The sequence below is a fragment of the Podarcis filfolensis genome, assembly GCF_964270895.1.
Source record: "Podarcis filfolensis genome assembly, chromosome: 3".
Classification (NCBI taxonomy): Eukaryota; Metazoa; Chordata; class Lepidosauria; order Squamata; family Lacertidae; genus Podarcis; species Podarcis filfolensis.
In genome coordinates, this window is record NC_139606.1 from 102,788,288 (window position 1) to 102,813,168 (window position 24,881).

The 24,881-nt window shown below is 45.6% G+C and overlaps 2 protein-coding genes across 6 annotated transcripts in view; one reads left to right on the plus strand and one right to left on the minus strand.

Annotated features, from left to right (window-relative positions):
* The window catches only part of RHOQ (ras homolog family member Q), a 36,604-nt gene extending 11,938 nt beyond the window's left edge, over positions 1-24,666 (plus strand). Inside the window, exons 3-5 of one of the 3 annotated variants that reach the window (XR_014545862.1) lie at positions 11,660-11,824; positions 15,864-17,289; positions 18,710-24,666. Coding sequence is in view for 2 of the 3 variants with exons in the window: in XM_083605615.1 (XP_083461741.1) it covers positions 11,660-11,824; positions 15,864-15,959; positions 20,307-20,462 (417 nt within the window). In the remaining variant the exon portion in view is untranslated. The remainder of the gene's footprint in view (positions 1-11,659; positions 11,825-15,863; positions 17,290-18,709) is intronic. The other 2 variants (XM_083605616.1, XM_083605615.1) reach the window with 2 other exon arrangements.
* PIGF (phosphatidylinositol glycan anchor biosynthesis class F) overlaps positions 20,652-24,881 on the minus strand; it is a 37,080-nt gene continuing 32,850 nt past the window's right edge. For all 3 annotated transcript variants that reach the window (XM_083605588.1, XM_083605587.1, XM_083605589.1), the window contains exon 6: positions 20,652-21,020. In XM_083605588.1, the coding sequence (XP_083461714.1) occupies positions 20,907-21,020 (114 nt within the window). In that variant the 3' untranslated portion in view covers positions 20,652-20,906. The remainder of the gene's footprint in view (positions 21,021-24,881) is intronic.

The following is a 24,881-nucleotide window of genomic DNA, read 5'->3' on the forward strand; positions in this document are numbered from 1 at the left end:
ATTTTGTCCAAGCTGACATTTGAAGATGGGAGGCAGCCTTTAAAAGTAGGCACATAAAACACTTCTGGATGGATCTTCCATAATTAAAAGGCAAATGTGGAACAAAGTAACCGACCTGTATACTAATAAGACAATCTGCCATCCCCGTTTGGATGCTGTTAAAGGCACTTTATTTTAAAAAGTCTGCAGATCACTTAATCAGAAAACTCTCCAAGCAGTGTACATAATATTTCATCCGTGTTTTATTGATCATTATATTATCAGTAAGACACAGTTAAGCTAAGCAAAGCTTAAAAAGTGTACATAAAATAGTTATAAGTAAAATGCACTTGAAGTCAACTGGAAAGAAAAACACAAATGTACATAAGTAAATTAGATATCTGAGTAGGGCCTTTTCGGTGGTGGCACCCGCCCTGTGGAATGCCCTCCCATCAGATGTCAAGGAAATAAACAGCTATCTGACTTTTAGAAGACATCGGAAGGCAGCCCTGTTTAGGGAAGTTTTTTATGTTGACTTTTTATTGTGCTTTTAATATTGTTGGGAGCTTCCAATAATGTCTGGGGAAGCCCAGCCAGATGGGCGGGGTATAAATAATAAATTATTATTCTTTTTATAAATAAAAAAGGCTTTAGCTGGCATCTGAAATAATGTAGTGAAGATGTTTCTCTAATGCCAATAGGCATAGAGTTCTGCAGCTTCCTTGCTGTCACACAAAGAGATTTGCAGCTTGCAATTGTGGAACATACATTATCTGGCACCTGTAAAACTGTAAGTTCTATGGATGCCTTTTTCAGACTACTTAAAGAAATATTACAGTATGATGAACTCGGGAGCAGGATTTGAGCTGTGAGCGACAGAAGTAATTAGATTATAATATTGTGGGTATGATTTAACGCAGGCATCCCCAAACTCGGCCCTCTAGATGTTTTGGGACTACAACTCCCACCATCCCTAGCTAACAGGACCAGTGGTCAGGGATAATGGGAATTGTAGTCCCAAAACATCTGGAGGGCCGAGTTTGGGGGTGCCTAATTTAACAGATAGAAGTTAGGGTGCAGCAGAAGGGGAGAAACAACAACTCCATAGAAAATGGGGGAGGAATGTCAACAGAAATAAGAGCATGTAGTTGCGTATTGAATGTATATGTTGAAAATGTTGAAACTTGTTAAAATATAATGGGGGGGGGGGGCGGGAGTCCAAGTTCTGCAGAACAAAGCGGCCAAATAGGCACATGTGGGGTAAAATGGCATCTCAGGTAAGCTGGTTCCAAGTATTTAAGAGTTTTCTATACCAACAGTTAGGGACGTGGGTGGCGCTGTGGTCTAAACCACTGGCTCTCTTGGGCTTGCCGATCAGAAGGTCGGCGGTTCGAATCCCTGTGATGGGGTGGCCTCCCATTGTTCTGTCCCAGAACCTAGCAGTTCAAAAGCACGCCAAAAAGTGCAAGAAGATAAATAGGTACCACTCTGGCAGGAAGGTAAATGGCATTTCCGTGCGCTGCTCTGGTTTCGGTGTTCAATTGTGCCAGAAGCGGCTTAGTTATGCTGGCCACATGACCCGGAAAAACTGTCTTCGGACAAACGCTGGCTCCCTCGGCCTGTAAAGCGAGATGAGTGCCTCAACCCCAGTCATCTGCGCCTGGACTTAACTGTCAGGGGTCCTTTACCTTTTATACCAACAGCAAAACCTTAAATTTGACCCAGCAGCAAATAGGCAGACAGTGCAGATCTCTGAACACAGGTGCAATTTCCTAAAACCAGCTCACTCCTGTCTGCAGCTGTGCTGCAACATTCTACATTTACTGCGGGGAACTCCAGACCAACAGCAAGGGAAGCCCCACACAGAGTGCATTGTAGCAATCCAGAAGTGAAGTTGATGATAATAATAATAATAATAATAATAATAATAATAATAATTATTATTATTATTATTATTATTATTTCTACCTCGTCCACCTGGAGTACTGTGGTCAAGCGGTACTAGTGCAGCCATGGTCGCATCTGCCGTACCAGCTGAAGCTGATAAAAAATGCTCCTAGCGACAGAAGCCATCTGGGCATCCAGAAACAAAAGCTGGATTCAGTAGGTCAATTTCTCAGGCATGAGAACCATTCTCCAACAGAGCCCATTTTTTTTTTTTCACCCAGCCCACCACTGCAACCAGGCACCGGTCCAGGGCCAGCACAGTGTCTCCCGATTTAGATACTGTGAAGAAATAGAGCAGAGCGTCAGCGGCATGCTGATGGCAACTTGCCCCGAATCTCATGGTCACTCCCAGTGGCTTCATATAGAGGTCAAATAGCATTGAGGGTACAATAGTGCCCTGTTAGCACTACCGGAGGGGGGTGAAAACATGGGACTTTGGCCCGTAGGTAGGACTGCAACCCACAGCTTTCCGAGTCATGTGGCCAGCAGGACTAAACCGCTTCTGGCACAACTGAACACCTGTGACGGAAACCAGAGTGCACAGAAACACTGTTTACCTTCCCGCTGCAGAGGTACCTATTTATCTACTTGCACTGGTGTGCTTTCGAACTGCTAGGTTGACAGGAGCTGGGACAGAGCAACGGGCGCTCACCCCTCATGGGGATTTGAACAGCCGACCTTCTGATCGTAAGCCCAAGAGGCTCAGTGGTTTGGACCACAATGACACCCCAAGATACCCAGTTGATGGAGCCTGTCCAGCAGGATCCTGTGGACAACGGTCTCAAAAGCCGCAGAGAGATCGAGAAGAAGGAGCAAGGTTGCACTCTCTCGGACCCATTCTCAATAAATGCCCTTCATCATCAAGGCAACTGGCAGGGACTGGCAGGATGAGAGTGCACTGGGGAAGTGGGGCTGGAGTCTGGCTCAGGAGAGGGTCATGGTGGTTCTTCACCAGCCAGCAGGCAAGAGTCAGAGGCAGGGGAAGGTTCAGAGCTGGAGGAAGAGGGGGACCAGGCAAGTGAAGGGTTGCTTGCTTCCCCATTCTCTCTTGCACCGCTGTCTCCCAGAACCAGGAGAGGATTGAAAAGGGATGAGCAGAGGCATAGTCTCCAGCTGCATGTGCCCAGCCTGTCAGGGGAAGGTACATCAACTGGTGTAGGGGGAGGGGTCCCCTGTTGCTCCATAGGGCACGGACCTGGGAATAGCTTGTTAGATGCTAGGCATCTAGAGCTGTAGAAGCAGCTGTGTTATTGTTGACAATAAAGGGCCTTCTCAGTAGTGGCGCCCGCCCTGTGGAACGCCCTCCCATCAGATGTCAAAGAGATAAACAACTATCTGACGTTTAGAAGACATCTGAAGGCTTAATAATAAACTATTATTATTATTATTATTACAGTGGTACCTCGGGTTACATACGCTTCAGGTTACATACGCTTCAGGTTACAGACTCCACTAACCCAGAAATAGTACCTTGGGTTAAGTACTTTGCATCAGGATGAGAAAGCCACTTCCGAGCTAGGGAGGAGGTGGGGTTGCGGGCTTCATGCCCCTCCCACCCCCGCGATACCAGGGAATCCTCGGACGCGTCATACCCCAATCGGCTGGCCCGGGGGGGCGTGGCCTCACCTTACTTAGGTCCGGCACGGCTGAGGGTCTCCCTCTTTCCCGCGCCCTCAATTCCTGTAATCAATAAAGTTGTGACCCAATTTGACCCATTAACTCGAATTCTTGTGTCTCGTGTCTTTATTTCTGAGGGGGGAGGCGGGAACTCGCCACGCAACAGAAATCCTGTTCCGGCGGTGCAGCAGCAGCAGGAGGCCCCATTAGCTAAAGTGATGCTTCAGGTTAAGAACAGTTTCAGGTTAAGAACAGACCTCCGGAACAAATTAAGTACTTAACCCAAGGTACCACTGTATTATTAATTATGAGTGAACTCTGCCGTGTGCATTCCTTTGGCTGGGAATTGCCCTTGACGGAAATCAAGGCTGAATCAGGCCCATGACCAGGCCTAAACCCAGACTGGAATGAGTCTTCTGTATAAGGTCTGCTGTTGCCACACCAGAATTTTTCCATGCTATTCCCTAAAAAAGGGGTGTTGTGACTGGCTGGTAGATAGTCCAAACCAATGGGATCAGAGTCTGCTTTTTTGGGAGTAGCCATAGAACCATCTCCTTTAAGGTTGCAGGGACCACCTCTTATGGCAGTGAAGCATTATTAACCACCTTCTGGTCCGTCAACCCTCCTTTGTTAGATTTCACAAGCGAAGAGGGGAAGGGGTCAACTCAACATGGTTCGAGTGGGAAGCTACAAGCACCTTGTGCACATTGCCAGGCTGCATAAACTGAATGTGATTCACAATAGACTGCAGTTGGAACTGCAACAGGCACAGAACTGAGGTCTCTCTGAAGTTGAGCAACATTGTCCTGGAAAGGTGCAGCCTGGTTGGTCACAGCAGAGTTTTGAGAGCGCTAGGGGTACTTCGCCTAGTGCAGCCTTTCTCAACCTGTGGGTCCCCAGATGTTGTTGAACTACAACTCCCATCAAATGGTTGTTTGAGGATCGCTTGCGAGATGCAAAATGTGCCTTCTTAATTCTGCAGTAGTTCTAGTCTCCCTGTTGTTTGATAGTTCAGAGTTCACATAGGTACAGAAGTTCATTACGTAAGTGCCAAACAGCTAGCTGACCCTGCTGCCTGCCCTCCTCTAAGCTCTGAGGCTCAAGTTCCCAGCCTCAGCTCCTCTCAGGTTGCCACTGCAGAGCTCAACAATCTCCTTTCTCTCCTGTGTGGCTTTTAGCGGCGTGTGTCCCATTTGACTTCACTGGCACCCGCCTATTTGCAAAACGAAGCAGAGGTCGTTGCTGTGCATCCTACAATCATAGGATTGCTTTGTTCTTTTTATTTTATTTTCTTTTCTTAATATAGCTTTATTGTTTTAAAATAGATACATTTATGCCAGGAAAGCAAACAAACCAACAAACAAACATACAATCAAATAAACAAACTACAAATTGAAAAACAAACAATAGCAGTATACGAAACAACACAATTCTTATAACTAACATCATTTGTATTCCCAATGATGTGAACAATTATAGAACTTATTAAACAAGAAGTTAAAAATGACTTCCAGTTAGTCTCTGTACTTTATCTGTTGATTATCTTATACCGCAGTTACATATTTCTTATATGGTTTCTGTTAACTTCCCTACAAACTTATATTTATACAATGCAAGGTTCAGTCTAATTCTGCCAAGAAGTTTTCTTTTATACCATAAATTTTTAAAGTATTCTTTTAAAATTCTCTAATCCTTATAGACTATTTGTTTTGTTTGGCCTCTTATCCTTCGCGTCGTCTTTGCTACCTGCAGGTATTCTACCGTTAGGATTTGCCAATCTGCCGTGTTAGGTATTGCTGTATTTTTCCAATTTCTTGCTACTAAGATTTTGGCCGCTGTTATCCCATACATAAACAATGTTCTTTTCGATTTCCCTATTTCTTTTGGCTGCTCCAGCTCTGTTTAGTAGGGTCAGTGGAGGGAAGTGGAGCTCACGGATGAGGACCCTATAGCCTTACAGATGTTGTCGTACTACAACTCCCCTCATCCCTGACCATCTTGGATGGGGCTGATGGGACTTGGAGTCCAGCAAAGCACCAGGAGGGCATTCAGGTTGCAGCAGAATGGCCTAGAGTCTGCTCTTGTCTTGCCTAGGTAGAGGAAGGTAGCAGTCTGTAGCCTCCAATCTCTCAGCCAACGTTATTGACACACTTTGCAGCTCTTGGAGGGTGGCAGAAGGGCACATAGTGACAAGGAGCCTAACTGGCTGGAAGCTACCATTTTTATTTTTTTTTAAAGACTCCTCACACAGTTACAAGCTTGTCACACAATTTCTAAACAGCTAGCTCGTGGCTTCCGATTGCCTGGATCCAAGCTTTTCATTAGCGCAAACAGCTCCAGAGATGACGCTATACAGCCATACCTCGGGTTACAGCCGCTTCAGGTTGCGTTTTTTCGGGTTGCGGACCACCAAAACCCTGAAGTACTGGAACAGGTTACTTCCAGGTTTCGGCGGTTGCACATGCGCAGAAGCGCTAAATTGCGCATGCGCAGAATCGCAGAATCGCAACCCACACGTGTGCAGATGTGGGTTGCTAATGTGCACCCCACACGGATCACATTCGCAACCCAAGCATCCACTGTATTGTGTTTACCTGAGGTCAGGTTTATACAGCAGAAGGGCGCCGATATGCTGTATTTCCCAGCTGTTTGGGACTATAGCTCTCGACTGCTGGCTGGGTGCTGCTGGGAGTTGTAGTCCAATGCATTTGGAGAGCAGTGGGTTGATAGCTGCTCCCAGCTGCTGCGATTCCTTGTGCATATATTTCAGAAATCGCAACCTGATGTGAAGCCATGGGCAAACTGCTGCTTCTCTCTCTCCCTCCCTCTCTCTCTCTTCTCTCTCCTGCATCCTTTCCAGCCAGTGCAGAAAGGCAGCCTTTGAAGCTGTTCCTGTGTCTCGTTTTTGAGAGCTTTTGCTGTCGCTCCTTTTTCTAAGGCTGCTGCTCCAGCAGGACCCCTCCGTTCCCCAGCCAAAGGAATACGTGGGTGGGTGCTTCAAACATGACTTCATCCCCTTTCGCTTCTTCCCCGTGTGCTCAACATATTCCACTAAAGTTCTTCAAATATTTTTCATGCCTCAAGAAGCCCACTCCCTCCTCCTCGGAGCTAGAAAGTCAGTCGAATGAATCTCTCTGTGTGTGCAAATGCGGTTGGGGTTTTATTGGGGATTGTTTCCTGGATCAGGGGCCTGGTTTGAACGCCTGAGAACCTGAATGTGTCGGAGGAGTTGTGCGCATTTATTTATCTGTTGGAAGGTAGCTCATGGTTACCCTCCAGATATTATTGGACTGCAAGTCCCGGCAGCCGAGCCAGTATGGTTAGGAATTATGGAAGTTGTAGTCCAATAGTTGGTAGAGCATGAGCCTTTTAATCTCAGGGTCGTGGGTTTGAGCTCCACGTTAGACTGAAGACTCCTGCATAATAATAATAATAATAATTGTTGTTGTTTAGTAGTGTCCGACTCTTCATGACCCCATGGACCAGAGCACGCCAGGCACTTCTGTCTTCCACTGCCTCCTGCAGTTTGGTCAAACTCATGCTGGTAGCTTCAAGAACACCATCCAACCATCTCATCCTCTGTCGTCCCCTTCTCCTTGTGCCCTCAATCTTTCCCAACATCAGGGTCTTTTCCAGGGAGTCTTCTCTTCTCATGAGGTGGCCAAAGTACTGGAGCCTCAGCTTCACGATCTGTCCTTCCAGTGAGCACTCAGGGCTGATTTCCTTAAGAATGGATAAGTTTGATCTTCTTGCAGTCCATGGGACTCTCAAGAGTCTCCTCCAGCACCATAATTCAAAAGCATCAATTCTTCGGAGATCAGCCTTCTTTATAGTCCAGCTCTCACTTCCATACATCACTACTGGGAAAACCAGTATACAGACCTTTGTTGGCAAGGTGACGTCTCTGCTCTTTAAGATGCTGTCTAGGTTTGTCATTGCAACAACAACAATAATAATAATTATAATAATAATAATAATAATAATTATTATTATTATTATTTATACTGCGCCCTTCTGGCTGGGCTTCCCCAGCCACTCTGGGCAGCTTCCAACAAAATATTAAATAACAGTAAAGCATCAAACATTAAAAGCTTCCCTAAACAGGGCTGCCTTCAGATGTCTTCTAAAAGTCTGGTGGTAGTTGTTCTCTTTGACATCTGATGGGAGGGCATTCCACAGGGAGGGCGCCACTACCGAGAAGGCCCTCTGCCTGGTTCCCTGTAACTTGGCTTCTCACAGTGAGGGAACCGCCAGAAGGCCCTTGGCGCTGGACCTCAGTGTCCGGGCAGAACGATGGGGACTAGATGAACCTCAGGGTCCCTTCCAACTGTATGATTCTGTGAGCATCTGGAGGGCACCATGTTGGCCATTCCTGTTGTAGCCTGACTTGTGCTCCCATCCCAGGCTACATGAACACCATGATTATGAGGGAGGTTGGACAATGCAAGGAATCTGGTATTAACTGACGGCTCCCAATCCAGTGTTCTCAATAGATTGGCTTTCCGGTTTAAAAAGAGAGCGCCATGTTTATAGCGCTTATGGCTAAGTCAAGATCTGCTTGAAAGTGTGTGGGCAGCCCTTGCTGAAATCTCACTAGTCAGAAGGGCATTGGGATAAGATTTTCAGTGATTTGGGGTGGGGGGTGGGGTTTCAGCTAACCCCTTGGCCCTCTCTCTGATTAGCAGAATCGAGATAAATGATGCAAAATTGTTTCGAGAGAGAGAATAAAGTACAGTGGTACCTCAGGTTAAGTACTTAATTCGTTCCGGAGGTCTGTTCTTAACCTGAAACTGTTCTTAACCTGAAGCACCGCTTTAGCTAATGGGGCAACCTGCTGCTGCTGCACCGCACCGCCGGAGCACGATTTCTGTTCTCATCCTGAAGCAAGGTTCTTAACCCGAGGTACTATTTCTGGGTTAGTGGAGTCTGTAATCTGAAGCGTATGTAACCTGAAGCGTATGTAACCCGAGGTACCACTGTATAAATAAAAAGAGAGAGAAAGCTCTTCAGCGAGTGGCCTTAAAAACAAGTTTTTGGGTGACCGGACAACATTTAGCTTTGTAAGACCACGTTTGATGAAGAAGCACATAAAGGGCTTTCAGAAAACCAAATATTTTTAATTTTACCTTCTGGAAAAGGTCAGGTAGTGTTAAATAATAGATAGTTGCAAGCAATGGGCAATCATTTTTAACGATTTCCATGCAATGTTACACACACATTTTACCAAGCAATACTAAATTATATTAATTTGATCAAAATATATATTGAATTCGCAAGTCATGTTCCAACTTTTTAGCACTCATCATTTGGGGAATTTGAACGTTGACAAATTCAGTATGCCCTACTGGCCCATCTAGCCCAGCATCCTGTTCTCACAGTGGCCGACAAGATGCCTGTGGGAAACCAGGGAGCAGAACATAAGCACAAGACCACTCTCCCCACCTGTCGTTTCCAGCAACTGGTATTCAGAAACATTGCTGCCTGCAATATTGTGGAGGCAGAGTGTTAAGTTGTGGGTGAACATATCAGACGACACAGCGATTCTTCAAAAAGCTCTTGTTTATTCACAGGCCAGAACAGAACTGAACTGAAGGGTTCAGCCAGCCTGCTTATATAGAGCTCCACTAGAACGCAACAGTAACCATTTTCTGTAACTATCCAATCACTGAACATCACTTTCGATCCCTTATTTGCATATGTGGACCTGAGTGAAAAATATCCCCCTGCTGGCCCAGGGTGAGAACTTCAGTACATAACACAGAGCATAGCCATCGTGCCTAGCAGCCCTCGATAGACCTCTCCTCCATGAATTGGTCTAACCCTCTTCTAAAGCCATCTAAGTTGGTGGCCATCCCTCCAGCAGAGAGTTCCACAGTTTGGCTATGTGTTGCATGAAGAAGTACTTTTTAAAAAAATCTGTCCTGAATCTGCCAACATTCAGCTTCATTGGTTCTTCATGCCCATAAGTTCCAGTGTTAGGGAAGAGTGAGAATTTCTCTCTCCATCCACTTTCTCTACACTATAAATAATGTTGTAATCTTCTATCATGTCATCATGTGGCCTATTTTACTTTTAAAAGACCCTGTTTAGGGAAGTTTTTAGTGTCTGACACTGTATTGTTTTTGATATTTGGTTGGAAACCGCGCAGGGTGGCTGGGAAGACCCAGTCAGATGGGCGGGGTATAAAATTATTATTATTATTATTATTATTAATAATAATATCTCTTACTTGCCTTTTCTCTAACCTAAAAAGTCCCAAATGCTGCAACCTTCTTTCATAGGGGAGTTGCTCCACCCCCCCACCCCACCCCGATCATTTTGGTGGCCTTTTTCTGAACCTTTTCCAACTCTAAAATATCCTTTGTGACATGAGGCCACCAGAACTGTTTACGGTACTTGAAATGCGTTCGCACCGCAGATTTGTATCAATGACATTATGAGTTGGGCAGATTTGTTTTCAGTTCCTCTCCTAATGATCCCTAGCATGGATTTTGCCGCTGCTTACTTAATTTGTTTATTTCACCAGTGTGGTGTAGTGGTTAAGAGCAGTGGACTCGTAATCTGATGAACCGGGTTCGATTCCCCGCTCCTCCACATGCAACTGCTGGGTGACCTTGGGCTAGTCACATTTCTTTGAAGTCTCTCAGCCCCACTCACCTCACAGAGTGTTTGTTGTGGGGAAGGAAGGGAAAGGAGAATGTTAGCCGCTTTGAGACTCCTTAGGGTAGTGATAAAGCGGGATATCAAATCCAAACTCTTCTTCTTCTTCTTCATTTTCCTGTATTGCCATGTTTTTATTATGTATTATGGTGAAGGGCTTCAAATGCTGGAGCTAGAGCAGGTCTTTCTGGACCTCTGAGAGGGCCTGCCCTGACCAAACAGGTTTTGCTTTTGTATTCTTTCAAAAACCTGCCAAACCTATTTGCTCAGAGGTGAAAGAGGAACAAAAGAATGATATATGTATACCTGGGTAGCACTGCCCCTCTCAAATCACTCTTAGCTCTCTCATAAACCAATGTCTTCGGTCTTACAACAATCTGAAGACTGTATGTTTTGTTAAGAAACCTAATTTGTAGTTGGGAGGTTACTTTTAGATTTTCCTGTGCTCTCCACCCATTATTCTGGCTTTTGCCAGTGTAATGACTGGGGGTAGAAAGAACTAAGGCATGCAAAAATAGGGATTACTATGTGCTGTGTGTCACAAGTTAGGTTTACTGTCTTTTTTACATGAAAGTTTGCATCTCTAGTTGTTAGCGGCCAGTGACCTCCATGAACCAACGCTACTAATTTTTTTAAGCCATCAGCAGCCATCACAATATCCAGTAGAATTGAAGTAATTCAGAAGATGACCTCAAAAAGTACTGTATTTCGGAAGAAATGTTAACAATGTTCTTCCTCAGCTTTGTTGTCTACCAGACATAAAGATGGCAAAAGGTGGAGGCTGACGGTCTTGTGTTGAAATGAGCAGGTCCATCACAGCCCTTCTGTCTACACACAGCAAGTGCAAAGCTGTAGAACAGGTTAAGGCCAGAAACCTGCCTAGGAGGGCAGTGTGGTATAATGGTTAAAGTGTCAGCCTGGGGCTGGGTAAGCACAAGTTTAAAGACCATTTAAAGGGCCATAAAGCTCGCTTAAAGGAACTGCCTGCTAGCTTAAATGAACTGTATTTCAGCATGCGCCATCTTTAACGGAGGATAAAATGGGGAAAGAACTCCATAGCTTTGTGAAATGGCCGTAGCTGCATAGTAAACCCATCAGGTTCAATCCCAGGCAACTCCGGGTAGGGCTGGGAGAGGGCTGGCTGAAAACCTGAAGAGCAGCTGCCAGTCAGTGCAGACAGTATTGAACTAAAGGGGCCAATGGTCTGACTCAGTAGAAAGCATCTTACTATATGTTCTCTCTCTCTCTCTCTCTCTCTCTCTCTCACACACACACACACACACACACACACACACACTGCCTTGAGCTGCTTGGATGAAAGATGTAAAAAAAATTGTATTTAGTTTATTTGACCAAATGGATTTACCACTAATGGCAAAACAGATATCAAAGAGGCCCAAACATAAGGTACTGTTGGGGAAACGATGAATTTCTAAAAACATCCTTCTGTCGTCAGGAAGACTATGATCGCTTGAGGCCGCTGTCGTACCCCATGACTGACGTCTTCCTCATCTGCTTCTCGGTGGTGAATCCAGCTTCCTTTCAGAATGTGAAGGAGGAGTGGGTGCCGGAATTGAAGGAATATGCGCCGAATGTACCCTATTTGTTAGTCGGAACCCAGGTAGGTCTGGATGTTGCGTGTTTTATGTGAACGAATGCAGAAAAACACGCCCACCCTGTTCTGTTATACTCAGCCCAAATCCCCCTCTCTGAATCTTTTCCAGACCACGGCCCACATTCCCTTTGGGGCAGCCTTTCAAGGGCCGCATGCCAGTGTGATGGGCAGGGCAGGACAAACGTGGGGCAGATCACTGATTGTGACTGTTACCTTTGTACATAAGACTCGTTTCTGCACACACACAACCAGTAGCCCGTCTCCAATGTCCATGCAGGCAAACAAGAAGCATTACCAGAATTCACAGGCACGTTCCAGCCAGGCAAAAACACTCAAGAAGAGGACAAAGCAGGGCTGGGAACTGGTTTAGCTTGGGCGAGTGTTTGGTCCAGGGTGGTGGTTCCCACTTCCCTAGGCTGAACTGACACCCCTAGGCTCGTGCCTGACCTTTCCCTTCTTCACTGCTTCTCTGTCAGCCTGGCTTACATTCCCTCCTTCATCATGTTTCTTCATAGCATCCCTTCTCTGCCGCAGTTCAGCTGTGGCTCAGCAGTAGAGCACTCTGCTTTGAGTGCATGACTTGCCAAATACAAGGTGGTTCTTTTAAAATGAGATTCAGAAGCAATACAAAACACAAGTGAGTGAGATTAAAGATTTTATTCTAAACTTACCAAGCAGGCACTTCAATCTGCCACTTGGAAGCCCTCAAGAAGCGGCAAAGTGACTCCCCCAGGTAGCTTCAGTTTGCACGGCCCCACGGCTGATCAGTCCATGCACGAGCATCTCAAAAACTCTGCCCACAACCATCCGATTTATAGCTAGCCAGCCTGTGTGGCTCGCCTGACTGGCTACATGCAGATCATTCATTACCGGCTACGTGCACATTATTCATTAGCCACCCCCTCCTATTGCCTCATTAGGGACGCAAGTGGCACTGTGGGTTAAACCACAGAGCCTAGGACTTGCTGATCAGAAGGTCGGCGGTTCAAATCCCCGCGACAGGGTGAGCTCCCGTTGCTCGGTCCCTGCTCCTGCCAACCTAGCAGCTCAAAAGCACCCCAAAGTGCAAGTAGATAAATAGGTACTGCTCCGGCAGGAAGGTAAACGGTGTTTCCGTGCGCTGCTCTGGTTTGCCAGAAGCAGCTTAGTCATGCTGGCCACATGACCCGGAAGCTGTACACTGGCTCCCTTGGCCAGTAAAGCGAGATGAGTGCCACAACCCCAGAGTCATCCGTGACTGGACCCTTTACCCTTTAGGGGTCAGGGGTCCCTTTACCTTTACCTAATGCCTCATTTTCTCAAAACAATGTCCAGCATCAAAGAAGGCACCTACCACTATCACTTCCTCCCAGCTCCTTGAAATACAATTTATCTTCCGGATTGATTGCCCATACAGTGCAGAAGGTCCCGGGTTCAATCCTGGGCATCTCCAAATACGACCCAGAGAGATTCTCATCTGAAATCTTGGGTAGCAGTTGCTAGGCAATGTGGACAGCTCTGAGCTGGCTGGACCAATGGTCTGACTCAGTAAAAAGGCGGATTCCTTTGTTCCAGCCTGGCTCCTTCCACCTCCTGGCTCAAGCCACTCCCCATTTGACCCAGCCCCTTTGTTCCATGTCTTTCATTGATTTCACTTAATTAGTCTCTTGTAGCAACTTATAGCACGTGTGCACGCGCACACACACAAACCTATTACAGTGGTACCTCGGGTTACATACGCTTCAGGTTAGAGACGCTTCAGGTTACAGACTCCGCTAACCCAGAAATAGTACCTCGGGTTAAGAACTTTGCTTCAGGATGAGAACAGAAATTGCACGGCGGCAGCGGGAGGCCCCATTAGCTAAAGTGGTGCTTCAGGTTAAGAACAGTTTCAGGTTAAGAACAGACCTCCAGAACGAATTAAGTTCTTAACCCGAGGGTACCACTGTATTTCTAGTCTGCAACAAATAGAGCAGAGGGTTATTCAAGAATAATCACATTTTAGAGGTGATAGAGTCCTCTATTCCTTGTGTGACCAGCACACAACAATGAAACCAGGGAATGGAGAAACTGCCCTGAGGAGGAATTCAAAATTGTGTTGCAAGCCGTGCTCTTGAGTTGGATGAACGTCCTTTGTACATGAGACCCTCCCACGCCCCCAGCTAATCTTAAGACCGATGCCAAAATTTAGGATGCAAGCAAAGATCCGCATCTTGGATGTGCTCTGCGTATTGAACACTGGGTGATAAAAGCAGCAGTTGTGGGATGCAGGCGGGTGACTCAGGCAAGGCTCTGTATCACATCCTGCGAGAGATGGAAATAAGATCCTCGTGGTCATCGGCCAATCTTTGTTGTCGCTGGGGGAGGGGGGAAATCCAAGCCTCTTGTGTGAGGTGGACAGAATAAGTTCTGGGCTGCTGGCCTATCAGACGGAAGGCAGACCTGCCTGGGGGCGAGGGGGGGGAGATCCACCTTCTTCTGAGACACTTTGCATTTATATATACTTGAGTGGTCGCTGCAGCACTGTAAGGTCCAGCCCTTACAAAGTTCTTAATGCCAGAGGATTGGAAAAAGAAACTGATTTGCAGGTCTTACTGCTTTAATTATTTTCCGTGTTGAAAAGGGAAGTGTGAAACTGCTTTTAGAGTCAGGATGAAATGACACAATAGGATGGAAAACACACGTTTCCAAAATATGGGTTTGCTTAATAGTAGCAATGCAGAGATTCGGGTGGCGCTGTGGTCTAAACCACTGAGCCTAGGGCTTGTGGATCGGAAGGTCGGTGGTTCGAATCCCTGCGACGGGGTGAGCTCCCGTTGCTCGGTCCCTGCTCCTGCCAACCTAGCAGTTCAAAAGCATGTCAAAGTGCAAGAAGATAAATAGGTACCGCTCCGGCGGGAAGGTAAACGGCGTTTCCGTGTGCTGCTCTGTTTTCGCCAGAAGTGGCTTAGTCATGCTGGCCACACAACTCAGAAAAACTGCAGACAAACGTCGGCTCCCTCGGCCAGTAGAGCAAGATGAGCACTGCAACCCCAGAGTCGTTCGCGACTGGACTTAACTGTCAGGGGTGCTTTATCTCTACCTTTTAGCAATGCAGGGGAGAAATGACTGAGGGTCCTACCTCTAGGTGTTTTCCTTCTCAGCTCCTTTCTGAACTTGGAGCTGGCTGGGATCTCTCTCTCCCTCTCCCCCCCCCCCCCATGTATAAGCATACAGCCAGGGAGTTAACCCCCCACCTCTCGTCCCACTAATTCTCCCCTACGAATGCATAGGGTTCCCAGGCATTGTCCCATCAGAAAGATGTTTAGATCCAGACCTGCTTAGATATAGCACAGGGGTAGGCAACCTCAGGCCTGGGGGCCGGATGTGGCCCAATCGCCTTCTAAATCCGGCCCACAGACGGTCCAGGAATCAGCATGTTTTTACATGAGTAGAATGTGTCCTTTTATTTAAAATGCACCTCTGGGTTATTTGTGGGGCATAGGAATTTGTTCATATTTTTTTTCCAAAATATAGTCCGGCCCCCCACATGGTCTGAGGGACGATGGACCGGCCCACGGCTGAAAAAGGTTGCTGACCCCTGCTATAACATCATGGGGCCTTCATCCTGCAGCAGACCCTGTCCTGGGCTTAGGAAACCCTTATGTTTTCATATGTGTTGGAAGCTGCCCAGAGTGGCTGGGGAATAATAATAATAATAATAATAATAATAATAATAATAATAATAATAATTGCAACTTCTAGCTCCATCTGCAAAAGGGTATGTTCTCTACCTGTTTTCACTCAGAACATAGCATAGCTGTCGCAACTAAGACAGAACCCCGATTTGCTCTCAGATCTTGCCAACTGAACTCTCAGAATATGGGTTGGATCCAACCTAAGTTAGTTGCACTTCGGACCCCTAGCATTTAATGCGAAGTTAGTAATGACTGACTCAAAGTCCCATTAATTTCCCTGGGACCTAAGTGGATTCAATCCTATGTGTCTGGTTTTTGTTTTGTTTTGAAATATCTGAAGTGGATTCTGAAGTGAATGTAAGAAAGTGTGCACGTTTATTTCCTAACAGATTGATCTCCGTGATGACCCCAAAACTTTAGCGAGGCTGAATGACATGAAGGAGAAACCAATTTGTATGGAGCAGGGACAGAAATTGGCAAAAGAGGTAAGCTGGCCATTTAGAGATTTGGAGCATCTGGCCTGGAGTTTCCTCCTTTGTTGCGTCCTGTATTCTCTCCTTCCCTCTGCTCTTCACCCTTTCTCTCTCACTTAAAAAAAAAGTATATCAGTCTTTAACATTTATTTTATTCTTGCTGATGCATCCAAAAGGATCTGCAAGGTGCTTAACATCAATATAAAAACAAGACATATAATAACATAAGGAAACAGCAACACTGTCACACCACCAGCAGCAGCAAAACAGAGCTGAATAAGGACATGAAGACAACTTGTTTTCTGTTTTCCCCCAAATGCCCTCCAGACTGACACGGCTCTCTTAACCCCATTTGTGAGGGAGGCTAGGAGGTGCCATCACTGAGAAGGCCCTGTAGTTCCGCAAATGCAATGTAATTGTGTGTGCCTACCTAGATAGCATTATATGACAGCATTGGTCAATACTGTACTGCTAACACTTGGAATTTGCATTTCACTTTGAGGTGGGGAACCAGAAATAAACCTCTCAGCGCAACACCATGGCGGAGTGTCATATCCCAAGCCCTTGCAGATAATTGTCCTTTGCCAATCGAGTGACAGATAGATAGATGCCCTGTCAACCAATTATTTGCATTTGTCATGTGGCACTGATTGAAAAAACTAGGAAAATAATTGTGCCTGTTTGTTTTTTAAAAGAGTTGCCTTGTTTCTGAAACAATTTTAAAAATTGCATCTGGGAATGGGAGGTGAGTTCATGACAGCACAGGCACCAGCCAATCAGTGCTGTAGCATGCCAGTTTCCACTGTAAGCTTTCTGATTTTGCAGAGCCTGATCTTGGAGAGCAAATGGTTTGGGCAGTAATGTCGCAGAGAGTGCATTTTCATGATGACTCCAGTGCTCAACTTCATTCTGGATGGAGCGTGAATTCTCAAATCAACAAAAATGTCAAATGGCACAATTCTTCTTTTCAGACTTATTTAGTGGAAAACCTTTTCGCAGAAAACAGCAGTGATCGGAGGTTGCTGTATTTGGTGCATATGGAGATAGCCGAATTAGTGAGCACAGCACAATATTAGCCGTTAATGAAGCCAGTTTGCTCATGAATAAAACATAGCCTTAATATTCCTGACGAGGGTGGCCCATTTAATGCTTTTCTAATAATTAGAAAACAACTCTTCACAACGGAAAGCAATAAAACACATTAACGAAGCGAGCCATTGAGACTTAAAATGTTTAGCCTTACCTTTAGGGTATTCCAAAATGAATATTACTTAAAATATCGGTCGAGGTGATGCCAGGTTACCACAGCTACTTTTGTTTATCGGCTTATTCCTGCTGGAGAGTTTATTTTTTTTAAAAAACATAATTTTTATTAACAGGCCAATCATATCACATTATTTCAAATCACATTAATTCCAAATTATACAGCCGAATTTTTCAATTTTGTTGGGGGTACCCATACATCAAGCTCCGGACGAGAATCCAAACATCACTTCTATTACTGCTTTAATTAAACAGTTCTATCCAGATACAGTGGTACCTCGCAAGACGAATGCCTCGGAAGACGAAAAACTCGCAAGACGAAAGAGTTTTTCGTTTTTTGAGTTGCTTCGCAAGACGAATTTCCCTATGGGCTTGCTTCGCAAGACGAAAACGTCTTGCGAGTTTGTTTCCTTTTTCTTAAAACCGCTTGAAGAGGTGCAGTTGCGACTTGACCGTGCTTCGCAAGACGAAAAACTCGCAAGATGAAAAGACTCGCGGAACGAATTAATTTCGTCTTGCGAGGTACCACTGTAGTCTCTTTTTTACTTTCTTCATTCTTGTTGTTGTCATATATTCCTTTCTTTGCGATCTCTGATAATCTTCACAGGCAGGTTAAGAACAAACATCATCTGCATGGGTTTTATGCACTCCATAAGTCATATTTCATAGGGACAGCCGCCATTCCATTCCTCCTTCGAAAATTTATCTTCGGTCTGCCCTTTAGTTTTCCCAGGCTAGTAAAATATCTCCAAGATGGCTCTGCCAGGTTAAAGATCAAATTCCAAACATCGTTCACTTTCAAATAGTCCTGGTTCTCCTCCCCCCGTCTTTCTTAAACAAGCCTGTCTTGCGAGACGCCATTTTAAAACTGCGTCATAAAATTTTTCCATTCTCCGATCTTTACCAATCCTCTCTTCATTCATCATCAATTCATCCCACACAGTTTTTAGGTTCCCGCTTGTGTAGTAAAATACGGCGGTTCTTTTTTCTTTGGGGTGGAGGGTTATTTATGCTCATATAATATAAAGAAAGAAAAGTTTTTTCCTCCACCCCTCCTTCTTAGCTCCAAACATACCCATTTCTTAATGGCGCTTCATCTCTTGATTTATTTGTCTTCGCCCGCCGCTCCGATCCCAGAAATCCATTAATCAGCAGTCTTATCTCCCGACCTTTGCTTGACGTATGTGCTTTAACATCTTCCAATTATATATTTCCAATTATATTTTCGTGTTAAAGCAAGCCAGCACGCGCGAATTGGAGACAGCGTCCGGGAAGAGCCGACCACACCGAGGGCTTAGCCAAGTGACCGGCGCACACCCTTCTCTTGAATCTGGGGGTGCATTGTGGCCACTGCTGGCAAGGCAGTCCCCCCCATATCCTTGGGGTGGGGGAGACTGCATACTTCCCATAGCAGCCTCTTAATTACCTCGTGTGGGTCGGAGAGATGTTATTGTCGGCCATCTTCCAATGCGCCACCTGGTGCCCCCCCCCTGCTGGAGAGTTTAATCTCTACAAAATTGCCTCTGTGATTTCTTTTGCCCACTCTGCCTTCCTAAAATGCTTCAAGATCACATTGCCAACCGTAAAACACACTAACAGAAACGTCACTGCTTGGGTCTTACAGTCCTAACGTCCCATTCCATGGGACAGGAGAAGTCCCTCTCTGAGCATGGAGAAGACCTGAGCCGGATGCTTCCTTACAGCTGCTGCGGAAACCACCATGGCCCTTGTCTTTAATAATAATAATAATAATAATAATAATAATAATAATAATACCCCACTGATCTGACTGACTCTGGGTGGCTTCCAGCATATACAGAAACAAAATAAAATACCAAAACATTGAAAACCTCTCTATACAGGGCTGCCTTCAGATGTCTTCTAAAAGTTGTATACCTTGGTTCTCAAACGTAATCCGTTCCGGGAGTCCATTCGACTCCCGAAACGGTTGAAAACCAAGGGGCGGCTTCCGATTGGCTGCAAGAGCTTCCTGCACTCAAGCGGAAGCCGCGTTGGATGGTCGGCTTCTGAAAAACGTTCACAAACCAGAACACTTCTGGGTTTGCGGCGTCCGGGAGCCAATTTGTTCAACAACTAAGCCGTTCAGGAACCAAGGTACCGCTGTAGTTACTTATCTCTTTGACATCTGACGGGAGGGTGCCACTACCGAGAAGGCCCTCTGCCTGTTTCCCTGTAACCTCAGCTCTCACAGTGAGGGAATTGCCAGAAGACCCTCGGAGCTGGAGCTCAGCGTCTGGGCTGAACGATGGGGGTGGAAATGCTCCTTCAGATATACAGTGGTACCTCGGGTTAAGTACTTAATTTGTTCCGGAGGTCCGTTCTTAACCTGAAACTGTTCTTAATCTGAAGCACCACTTTAGCTAATGGGGCCTCCTGCTGCCGCCGCACCGCTGGAGCATGATTTCTGTTCTCATCCTGAAGTAAAGTTCTTAACCCGAGGTACTATTTCTGGGTTAATGGAGTCTGTAACCTGAAGCGTATGTAACCCGAGGCAAATTGTAACCCGAGAGACAAATTGGAGGCATGCCGGTGGTGGAATTAGGGGTGTGGGGAAGTGTATCAGAACATGATCCAAACCGTTCCCAGACCCCCCGGCACACTGACAAACCAGGGGGGGAACTATGGCAGCCATGGAGCTTTCCAATGGGAGGGAAATGGTTGAAGAGGAAGAAAAATCCCAGAAAATGACGAAGGGGCGTAAGAGTGCTGCTCTGCCCCTTTTCTCTGTTTTGCCCATGCAAGTCCAGCAGGGTGTTGGATGTGGCGATCTGGCCTCCTTTCGTTTCCTCTCCCTCCTCCTGCCCCCTTTAGGAGTGCAGCCTTAATGTGTTTTCTTCAGAAACTGCACCTAATGAAAAGAATTCTAAATCTGTCACCGAAAGACAAAGTGAAGGCGTAACCTCTTTTCCTGGAGGGTTAAAACAGTAGGATGTTTTTCACAGGGCAAAGACAAAACAAACCTTGATGTGTTCCATAAAAACAAAGGCGCCCACAAGCTGGCAAATGGAGTTTGGGGAGGAGGGAGGTGTCTTTGCGTGCCTGTGCAGCTATTAAAGACATTTGTTTTCTTGACAGATAGGAGCCTACTGCTACGTGGAGTGCTCGGCTTTAACCCAGAAAGGACTGAAGACGGTTTTCGATGAAGCTATCATAGCCATTTTAACTCCAAAGAAACACACGGTGAAAAAACGGATAGGCTCGAGGTGCATTAATTGCTGCCTGATCACGTGAGACCCGCCGGGACGATGGCCACACATACTGTGAAATATTCAATACCGTGCAAACATACACTTAAAACAACAACGCTCTATCCACAGATCCGAGATCAATTGGGGAAGCTGATTTTAGGAAAAACTGGCAGTGGGCAAAATCCAGAATGTGTGGGAGGGAAATCCCAAATCAGTGAAGGAGCAAGCAGCATCTGTTACAAACACTTTATTCAGGCTGGAAGGAAAAGTACAATCTCTCAGGGGTAACATAATTTAGGACAAGCGACAGATGCATCATCATGTTGCCACAGCATGCAAAACGTGCTGTGAGGAGGAGGAGGAGGAGGAAGGCCTGACGATGCTCCAAAAGTGTTTCGATCGCCTTCTGCTTTGACCGTGGTCTCTGTGATGTCACGACGCCAGGAATCAGCACAGCAACAAAAAACGCCTTCTCTCTTTGCGCCAGCTATCTGCTTTTGTACGTAAGCTGCTTCCTGTTCCAGTATATCCACAAAGGTGCAATAAGGAGACCGGCCACGTAGCCAAAGGTCGCTCCGAGCGAACAGGAAATGGGCCACACCTGAAGGAAGAGAATTGCCACATGGAGAGAGGAGAGAAAGGAAGAGGTCAGACCCTCGACGTACTTTTAGGAGCACAAGTTTCCCGTGCAATCGAACGAAGAAACCAAAACGCGGTACAGGATCCATTGCAGAGCTCGACCTGCTTTCTCAGAGAATGCCAAAAGTGTTAGCGGTTCATCACGCATCTATTACGTGAACACTAAATGTTGTACAGTTTTTAAACGTGTGCATTAAAATGTAACTAGGCTTTCTGGCTATTGCAGATGACACTTGATAATTCCCAGAACTAATGTGGAGCGTTTTAACCCGCCAGTTTTGGGGCCTGGGCTGCTGATGTGCTCCTGCTTTGCTATTATTATTATTATTATTATTATTATTATTATTATTATTATTTCTGTAATAGTGGATTGTTAATATAGCCTGTACTTCTTCCTCCCTGCTCCCTGCCCCCCAAAGTCATGGCAGATTTTCATTGCTGAAAAGCTGTGACAAAGCGTTTAGCCACAAAGCACAATTTGAACAAAGCATTACTAAGGAAGACCATAGACAGAAAGTAGATTGAGATCTACTAGCAGACTTCTGGGTGCTTACCAGTAGATCACCAAGGATCTCTAACTCCCAATTGTTTAACAAGGCCACAACTCTGGAGCCAAACTGAAGGGTGTGGGGGAATGCCTAGGAATGGATAACTCTGTGAAAGGTCTGTGAGATGAGTTCTGGCCTTGAAATGAATTCTTAAGCTGAGATAGAGCCCTTAATTCTTTGTTCACCTCTATTTCTGAGCTACTCTTCTTCACTTGGTGCTTGCTGGTGGACACCTGGGGATTCTAGAAGTAGAGAGAGAGGGGAAAGACCCCAAAGTAGATCTGCAAACTTGAACTAACTTCATCTCTGTCATACACCACGAGGAAAGCAAGATTCGGTAGACAAATTGTCATGCTCTGCTTGAGTGGTTGCTAATAGTTGGGGGAGGAAGTCTCTGCAAAACCGGCCTCTGCCTCCATGCCAGGAAGCATGTTGTCTTCCCAGCATCTTTGGGGTTTGCTAACTCTCCCCTCGCCCCTGTACCCCACAAGTGCTTTTCTCCATTGAAAAGGCTGCAAGCGCCTGAAAGTTGGTGAATGAGGCCCAACAAAATTAGTCAGGGAGCCAAAAGGGGAAGAGGCTTCAGAGATCAGAAGCAGAAATGCAGAAACACACACACACACGGCCAACAAGCTTAATTCAGATTTTGAAAACAAAGTAGGAACTGTCTGATTAATCAGACAGGGTTCCATTCTAATCCCAGCATCCTAACTAGTGGCAAAGAAGATGCCACTGACAAACTGCACTACAAAGTAGTCCTAGTTTTTACTCATGAATAGCTACTGTCCTGTGATGTTAGAAGCCACATCAGGCAGCATTTTAGATGAGGGATTCCCTCCGGTGTGAGAGGAGAGCGGCCCCCTTCTAAGATTTTACCTGCTGCTTCAGTTTTTATAACGTCTTACATAAAAATTTAATTAACATAAAAGCCAGCTAGTTGCCAAGTTAAATAGTGGGTTTTTAAAAAATATATAAATCATCTTCAAAAATGGTTGTATTGCAAGTGAAGTCATGGCTGACTTAAGTCCCACACTCTACGTATCAACTAACTTTGAACCCAAGCCAAAGTAAATGTAAGAGATAAATGTATGTGCAAAGGTTTAAGAACCCCAAAGTGGTTGGCGTAAACTAACCCTGCTCAAATTTTGACTTCCTAAAGGATCAAACTAATGCAAGATTTAAATATCTGCACAATATAGAGGAGCAAAACTGAATAAAAAATAGGCTCACTGAAACGTCCCCATGCATTTAAATGCTTTGTAGCTCCTTACAAAAAGGCTCTTCACCTGTGACTGCAAACTAGTGACACACTACTTGGTTGTGTTCCCTCGGCAGTCCTCCACAACCATGAAAACGACAAACTTTCCACTTCTAAAGTCTCCCGAGATCATGAAATCTGTGCCAGGGAACCAAATTTGCACTCGCACACTGCAAAAGTGTGCAATACAGATAATCCCGGGTGCAAGACTGACGTATTCCCTGCCCAAGCAAGCATCAAAGGAACAATTGTATGCAGTGTCCCCCAACCTTGCAGTTATTATGCCGGGGCAGTCATTGCTGTAGATTAAAACATAATGGCATCGTTGTGTGCACTGATGGCGAACTGATGCCAAATGCTGATACTGTCCCAGTGGTTCAATAGTGGCCCACATTTGTTCTATGATGCTGAAGCCCTATGCAAATATTCTAAACGAGCGCACTGTCTTGGCTCCCTGCCCTGACAGTCAGGTGCTTGGAGTCACATTCAAATCAAGGCTGTTGCATGAAGAGCCCAATGGGCATTGCTCTGATCTGCACAACTCGTGCTCCTCACAAGTGTGCACATACAGCGACCACACAGAAAGCATCTTCATGAGTCAGGCTCTATCTACTGTGTGTTAGTACCAAGCAATGCCTAAGCAGACATCCCAGGCATGGGACACAGGGTGAGGCTATCCCAATCCATGCATAGGGACGGCGTTCGAATGAACATTTAAGAACTCTGGAGTGGTGGGAAAGTGGTCCTTGCAGGTGAATGCTGCAAGCACCAACATGCAGGCAGCTAGCTGGGCAATGAGCAATTATTCCAAGTAATAGGTTAGAAAACGTTCTTGGTGCCAATGATTCATTCCGACCTTGACTTGAATATTCTGGCAAAACAGAAGGCTGATTTTCAACAGTGAGTGAAAGAAGTAAATGATAGACTCCCCCACTTTTGAAACCTGATCGCCTCCATCACAACATAAAAGGCCAACTTTTATTAACTTAAAAGCTGCAACTTGTCGAGAGGCGAGGGAGCAAAATACTGTGCTGCAGTCCAAGTTCTGCTGTTTTATTGCACACTCTGGGTACAGACCATCCTCACTGTGCATTGTGTTTTTCTGAAACGAGTGTATGCTACATTTCATTCATCTTTACAACAGGCACGATTTGTTCTCCTCGTTTCTCCCGTTCTCCCATCTCCTGGACAGCAAAGAAAGTGCAACCCAGGCATGTGAGAAAATGGCCTTTCGTTCTCCAGCTTTTCGCTTCTGCCCCAAGCTTGCATTGCACAAACTCCAGGACGGAAGTATTTGAGGTGAGGAGGCAGGGGAAAGAGCTGGTGGCTTCCACTTCTGCAATTTTGTCTTCTAGCCGTTAACCTTTTCCTCACGACATGTTAATAAAACTTTTATTTTTGCTACCCGGAATTGACGGCGATGCAGTCTTCCTGCACTTAAGCATCACATTCCTCGGCTTGCGTGTTTAGTATAATGGAGCATTATTTGGAGGTCTTTAGGAGTGTAGCGAAGATGACAGCAATCATCTTTTCATGAGGTGCCTTAGGTACTCTTTATTGACCTTGCTTCTGTTTTTCTAGTCCTGGTTTCAGAAAAAGCTCATGGGTTCTCTCGCAATTGCTTTTCAAACCAAAGATGTGCTTGCTCCCATGCGTTAACAATGGTGCCGCGTATTTTTTGCAGGAGACTTATACGTAAGCCAATGCATATTCAACGCTAGTATGTTGTGTTCTGTGGCCTAATGAAGGCTGTAACTCCACTGGACATTTTCATTCAAAATAAAACTTAATTTCAACAGGAATTGACTAATCGTGATTAGAGGATAATCTGGGCACAGAGATGCTGGTTTTTATGAAATATTGAGTTATCTTCCAGTGCCATTTATCGTCCAATGGTCAAGGCGGGGGGGAGACTGTGTATATTTGAACCTAACCATGCATCCTTCTCTTAATATGAGCAATGGATTGATGCATTCCTAGATATCATCACTGCTGGGTTAAACCCACTCCTATCTGT